This window comes from Phytophthora infestans, genomic scaffold (genome assembly GCF_000142945.1).
Source record: "Phytophthora infestans T30-4 supercont1.48 genomic scaffold, whole genome shotgun sequence".
NCBI lineage: Eukaryota > Oomycota > Peronosporomycetes > Peronosporales > Peronosporaceae > Phytophthora > Phytophthora infestans.
In genome coordinates this window covers 428,578-435,608 of record NW_003303711.1, presented here as the reverse complement: position 1 = coordinate 435,608, position 7,031 = coordinate 428,578, and the positions used below count along the sequence as shown (strand labels likewise).

The window sequence follows — 7,031 nt, the reverse complement described above, 5'->3', positions numbered from 1 at the left end:
CAAGCACACCCGCAGTTGAACATAAAAGCCCGGATCTATTATCGTTTCAAAGGTCAAAGCTCCTAGCACAGTACCCACTGGGCTGTTTTATAGAAGGATCGGTAGCCCTCCGCAAACTTTATGATCATGAAAAAGAACGAGGCGGAGCGCTGTGATTTTTTTTTGGAAAGGTGATTAATTTTCCGAGCGGAGGTAGTAGTCCCCGACATTCTTGAAGCTAATCACATTTATAAACTACGACGTTGTATTAAGTTTCTGCCTCCTAAGAGCCGCTTAATTGCAATGTGTATCGCTCCATCGACGTCCTTGGAGTATCCTGAGGCAAGAAGTTTCATCGTCGGAACGACGGTGCCGTCCTACCAGAAACTTCATCTTAAAACAAACTCCCTGTCTGAAGCACAATGACCAATTTCTCCCCAGCCCCTGGCTCGATAATCCATTTCTTCACCCACGTCTTGCAATCGACCGTGACGATACCAGTACCATGAAACTTCCAAGCACCAACTTTTTTCTGCTTGAACTGGGTAAGTTCATAGCAAAAGACGAGCGCAAGATCCCAGTTATGCCACTTTGGCTTTCGCTGACCATCTCGCCCTGCACGCCCTGTATACTCAGCATTTAAACCCTCAATGATCTTCTCCATCGCACCGCTGTCTAGTTTTTTCTTCCAATGTTTGCATTCGCAAACGAACAGTGGATTGTCATTCCCAGGAACCATCACGTAACAATCCAATCTCTCGCTGTCCTTAGCGCGAGCAAGATGGCCGAAGTTGCAGTCACCATCACCAGCACCGCAGGCGCCAAGAATATAATCCGGCCATCTCGCATTAGGTGGTGCCACAAACGGGATCATGGTTTCTGCGAACTTCTTCTTCAAACCAGCATATCTTTCCAACAAGGCACTGGCCTTAAATTTTGTTGGATAGGATTCGTCCTGAAATTCATCAACCAAAGCAAAGAAGAACTCGTTAAAGGCGATTCCTCGCACACCATTTTTTCGCGACGCACAAAAAAGCGCATGAGCCACCAAGTTCTCGAATTCGCAGTAATTGTTTCTGAGAGCATTTGTATTTCCGTGTGGTTCATTGCCAATTCGCCTGCGAAACTCATCAAAAACACTAGCTGTTGAATACTTCGTCCCGGTGTTGTAGTCGTAGTACGCCGACAACTCCTTTCCACCGAGCACGGCGAGGTACAGCAACACGTCTTCCTCAATGACTGGAAAACGACAGATTGGCATCCAGGGGGTTCCATCCACTTTTTTTAATCTGCCCCCTGAAACAACCACATCAGTAATTTCTTCATCAACCAAGTTCGCAAAATGCACATGCATGCTCTGAACCCCCATTTTACTCTTTTTCAGAGGAGGTTCACTCCTGTCATCATCACCACTGGTAGCAGAAATCGTGTAATCAGGAAGTTCAACGCTGGCATTAATGTACGATAGCGCCATCAGCTGCGCATGTCTCCCTGACTCAGTGTTCATGAAACCTTTGGCATCCTGAGCCTTGACATATACCGCCTTGAACGCTGCGTCTAGCATGTCCGCCAAAGCAAATATTTCATTTTCCGCAACTTCCTCCAGAGCAAATTGTACCACAGCGTCCACAAAATACCGCGAGAACAGACCACGAGAATTATCAGCAATGTCCTTCACGACGGGGTGCAAATTTATCACCTTCTGCCACGATTCTTCCTTCGCAGGATCGTTGAAGGGAATAGACTGGTAAGTTGGAAAACTAGAGACAACGGTCATCCACCAATGAGAGCCTGTGCGACTGTGCTGTGACTGACTAACCAGATTCGAAATCTTGGCGTCCGTGCCCATTACAATCACGACCAGACCGCAAGCACGAAAGACATTGCGTTGAAACGCCGCTAATTTCATCATGTTCGGAATTTCCCCGCTTGGCGTCATTTCATCCAAAATGAAGAACGGCAACACTTTTCGATTGATCATTTTAGTGCGCGCATCAATGACATCTTTCAGACCACACTTGGCCACTTCAAACGTTTCGTTTTCAACGCGGATCATCTGTGCGCCAACATCTGCACGGGAATAATACCTCAACAGTTCGATAATGAACCCATACGTCCACAGTTCCTGCGTGGTGTAAAACGATGAAGCGCAGTTCAAAATCTCTGCTTTTGGTAGCTTCTCCAGCCCGTCCTTCTTCACAACAGATTCGAAGGCAGTCGCGATGGATGAAAAGTTCCAATACACGCGTTGCATTTCTTCCCCCGCAGAGAGAAGAGGCCAATAAAACCACGGCCGTGGATGTTTGCGTCCTTCACCTCCCAATGAAAACGCCAGTTGCGACTTCCCCATTCCAGACGACCCTTCCACGCAGATGAAAGGCTTCGGATGAGACCCTTCCTCGTAAATGGTGTCAATTTTGTCGAGAATTGCACCACAGCAACTGTGGCACTTGATTTGGATCTCTTGACCAAAGCGTTGGTAGTACGCCAGCTCGGCCATGAGCACTTCATCTTTTCTCTCCCTCACCTCAACGGTAGTTGTAATTCCTGGAACCACCACCAGCACGTTCACAGGGCCCCTCCCTTCTACTTCCTCGTCTTCATCCACTCCACCGACATCCACATCCGACAGCCCCACACGCCGAAGCCTCGCTCGCGCCGCTTCCAGCAGCTTCAGACCAGTTGTATCAATCACATCCTTTTTCACTTCTTCTTCAGTCAGCCACGGACCGCGACCCTCATCCTTCTTCGCCAGGAAGAGCTGCAGGTTTTTGGCGTCGCATGTGATCGTCGATGCGTTCTCCTCTTTGATCGCCTTCTTTAGCGCGGAAACCGACGCAGTCTGATCTATGTCCACCTCGAATGCGCTTCCCGCAACACCAACAATCGCGCAGAAGAGCTCCACCATCTCTACACGAGCCGATGGATTCTGGAAAGGGAGAATTTTTTGTTGCACCCGTACCTAAGCGGGAAAAGTAGGTGATGTCACAGAAGGGGGATAATTTTGCAACGCTCTCTGGATTATTCACGGGACTGTTATGACAGGGCCTCATAACAGGGATCGTGCTACATGTAAGTCCAACAGAAAATGGATAGACGGAAATAAGGTCTCTCACACACGCGTGATGGGTAACGTATTTTTTCTGTGTGCAACAGAGAATGGGCTTTCAAATAAATGACGAAGTGGCAGTAATTTACGCGTTAAGTGCTCGGTAAGTGCGTAAGTTTGATGTCGTTTATAGTGTACATGTCGCCTTTTATAGTCTACATAGTTTCTAGCGAATCAAATCTCGTCGTTTGCTTATGTGTCCTATGCAACTAGGGAGAAGCGAAGGCTGGGATAGTTTAAAAAAAAAAGCGAAAATGTACTGTTTTCTTACTTTTTTTTAAAAAATGCAAAATTGTCGTGTACGAAACGCTACGTTTAAAGCCCGGAAAGAGGTGAGAACGTATGGAATGGCGCCAAACCACCGTACCAATTACGGAGTAGGTCGGCGCGATCGATCGCAGGTTCGTGTAGAATCTCCGATGCAGGACCAACTGAAACATACCGGAGTTTGTTGTACGTAGAAAGCGTAGCATTTTTGCAAAATTGTCGTGTACGAAACGCTACGTTTAAAGCCCGGAAAGAGGTGAGAACGTATGGGATGGCGCCAAACCACCGTTCCAATTACGGAGTAGGTCGGCGCGATCGATCGCAGGTTCGTGTAGAATCTCCGATGCAGGACCAACTGAAACATACCGGAGTTTGTTGTACGTAGAAAGCGTAGCATTTCTCACAACGACGACGCTGCCTTGTAAAATGTCTCCATTGGCGAGGTGACACCACGTCGTACAAACTATTTGGTACCCGGAATCATCAACAAGGAGTAGCTCTCGCTTATCAGTCGTCTTCCCCTTCCGCGTTACAATACGCTTCACCGAGCCCAACCGATGCACAATAGCAATAGTTGTTGTTACAGACCCGTCCTCAACTGCCGCAAGGTTGGCTATTGTAACGGTAGGTATTTGCGGGGCATCCAACAAAGGAGTTTAGGCCAGGTGAATATCCGCATTGGATCCGAAAATATCTCAACGCAATTCTTCGCCGAAAACGCAGGTTTTATCCGGCCTCCGGAGAAGAAGCAACTGTTTCCAGGAACGATGACGTCACCATAACTTGTTATTGCCTCGTTGAACAGGGTAACCCGGTAAACGATCTTGGGTGAGTCGGCAACGAAAACTTCAAGCAATGTACCATTATTTTGCCAGGTTTTCCATTCACGCACGGGATTTCTTGCTATCACACGCGCGATAAACGCCCACGGAGAAGGTGTGCTGGGCTTTAAGTCCTGAAGAGGATAGATGCGCGCAGATCCAACACCAGTCTGCGCGCTGCTGACTGAAGTTTGGGGGGAATTATCGGCAAAATCACAAACGGCACCATCTTGTTCAGATACCGAGCAGACTCCCAGTCGCGCGTCCACAATTATTTGAGGGCAAGAGCCCTTGACAGTGGGCGACATCTTTTGGTTATTCTCCGTCACTTGCGAAGCTGTCCCGAGTCCGGAATTTGGAGGAGATTGTTTCGAAGCTGTGGTAGAGATCATCGCGAGGCCTGGATCACGGACCGTTCCTACTGCAAGTTTGGTCTTGAGCGTTTTCCGATCACAAAGGGGTAGACCAACTGCCGTTTTCACTTCTGCCGTTCCCACTGCGACTTCACTAACCGCGGCACGAAAAGTCTTACTTGGAGGAGTCACCAAAGCTGGATCACGGACTGCTGTAGGCGGCTTGGTCTCGAGAGTTTCTCGATCACATGGACGAGGAGTCACCATAGCTGTGCAGACAAGCGAAAATTGTCGAATGACAACAGGAGCAGGCGAGCATATTGTGCGGATGGACAAAATATGTCAGAAAAAAAGTGGAGAGGTGCTTTGTATGAAAGGAGAGAAACGATTCGACTGAGTGTAGACGATTACCGATTGATGGATTCAAGTAGACTACACAGTTTCAGTAACTTTACCACCGGCAAGTTACTGAAAGGGAAAAATCTAATTTAACTAGCTCAAAGAATATCTTGTCAGAATCAGTGTGAAGCAGTATTCGCCCACAGGCCGCGCAAGCCCAAACCGAAGTCGCTTCAGCGGCCTTCGCCGCCACCAACGCTGGCATTCGGCGATGTCTGCCGCCTTTGGACAATCATCAAACATCAATGAAATCCGCTCTCGAGTGGTCTGTCCTTCGCCATCACACAGCGTTTCGTCTCCATGCACGAAAGACCCAGGATCGACACCACAACAATAATAATAAGCCAAAACCAAACGCGGGTCCTTCAAATACCGTTGCCCTTTAGCCAACCATTGGATATCGTCGTTAGTCAGCGAAGACACAGTGAGTATTCCCTAACTAAGTTCACGCACCAAATCACCCTCTATCTCTCGTCGCCGATTACATAACTCCTGGCGCACTTGCCTCTCTTGCTCGGCCCGCTCTTCTGCGTCGAGCGGTTCCTGAAGTCGTTGCGCACGCCGTACTTGCTGCTGATGTCTTCGTCTCGCTCGCAAAGTACTCGCCGTAGTTGATTCTTCAACGGCAGCGCGAGACTCGCGCTGCAGGATATTCGCAAGCGTTGCTGAGTGTTTCTTCTTATCCGTATTCTTCGGTCCTTGTAGCTACTGATTGCTCCTGAGTAGCAGCGGAGGTTTCACGCTGGCGCGCGCGTCGGACGCGTTGCTGAGCACATCGTCTTGCCCTTCGTTCTTCAGCACGCTCGCCTTCCATCGTCCGATTTCTTTAGGAAATGAACCTATACACGACTGCATCTTCGTCACCGGATTGAGCTGATACTTAAAGACTTACGCCCTAACGCACGCGCGCGATCGATTGAAAGAGACTAGTGCAGAATTCCGCTGCTTAAAGATTGGTCAATACACGCAGTAAATTAATTGTGACAAATACAGTGAAGGCCTAATCACGTACCGGCGAATCACGCTGCTCCGATCCAGCATTAGCTTCGCACTATTTGCTGCAATAATAGCAGTAGCAATTGAGTTCTCGCACTTAACTGATCGTAGCCGCATAGCGACACTAAACTCATTTTCACGCGGGTTGGCATGACATCTTTTGCAAAGTGGTATTCTTTTGTGGTCTCGTACGGGCTCAGGAAGCAAATAGTAAATTTTATCTCCAAATAGTAAAGTTGGTTGCCGTATGCGTACTCCTACGGCGACATCAAGCTTTGGTTCTTGTACGGGTGAAAAAAAACAGCATTCGACAATTTAAGCCTGCAAAAAACTCCATCTCGCCATATTGGCATTCCACATACTTCCCTGTTTGCGTGGGAACGGATACGCAGGCGACATGTACACATTCGTATGCATCCCTAGCTTTGCCACTCGATGGCGACACGTGAAAGAATTCATCTCGGCCTTTTCTCCACGTTGGGATATTCTTCACGTCAATCCAATCGCCAGTTTTCTGATAATCGACCATTTGGAGCCTGTAATATCCTCGCCGGAAACACAAATACGTTCGCAATTCCTCTGCAACAGCAAGAGGAAAAACACACATTTTAGTACTTGTGTAGACATAGCATTTCTACTACTACTACTACTACTACAGCTTACGGCCTCCGTCGTCCGAGCTCAGCAGTACAGCGTGCTGCTGCTGCAGATGCCGCCGCATGTCAGGGCGCCAGGGTAAAGCTGAAGACCTCGAAGCTCAAGCTGTGCTGCACCTGGTCTAGTCCGTTCCTTTTTCTCGCTCAAATCGAACAGTTACCCGGTAAACCGGACAGTTACCGGCTTCAGTCTATCGGCTTCAGTTACCGCGACGAATTAATCCGATTTGGGCTGGCTAGCCTTCCAGACTATCCCAGTATAATATGGCGCTGAGTATGAAAAGTTATATGCACAGCCGTTTTTCAAAATATAGACTTGACTGGGCTTCCCTGGAGCAGGAACACCTCGCAAAACTCTAAGTCCCACGGGTTCTGTATAATTTTGGTTTGGTTCTGTTTGGCTTTAAAGTGATACCAAATCATTCGTGTTGAAGTACCAGTAACTAAAGTC

At 48.2% G+C, this 7,031-nt stretch overlaps 1 protein-coding gene across 1 annotated transcript; it reads right to left on the bottom strand.

Moving 5' to 3' along the window:
* Positions 1-229: 229 nt before the first annotated feature.
* On the bottom strand, positions 230-2,887 carry PITG_16591 (Crinkler (CRN) family protein; the record flags this gene model as incomplete). Its single annotated transcript, XM_002897099.1, has 1 exon — positions 230-2,887. The coding sequence occupies one exon, from the start codon at positions 2,885-2,887 to the stop codon at positions 374-376; it is 2,514 nt and encodes an 837-aa protein (XP_002897145.1).
* Between the last annotated feature and the right edge of the window lie 4,144 nt (positions 2,888-7,031).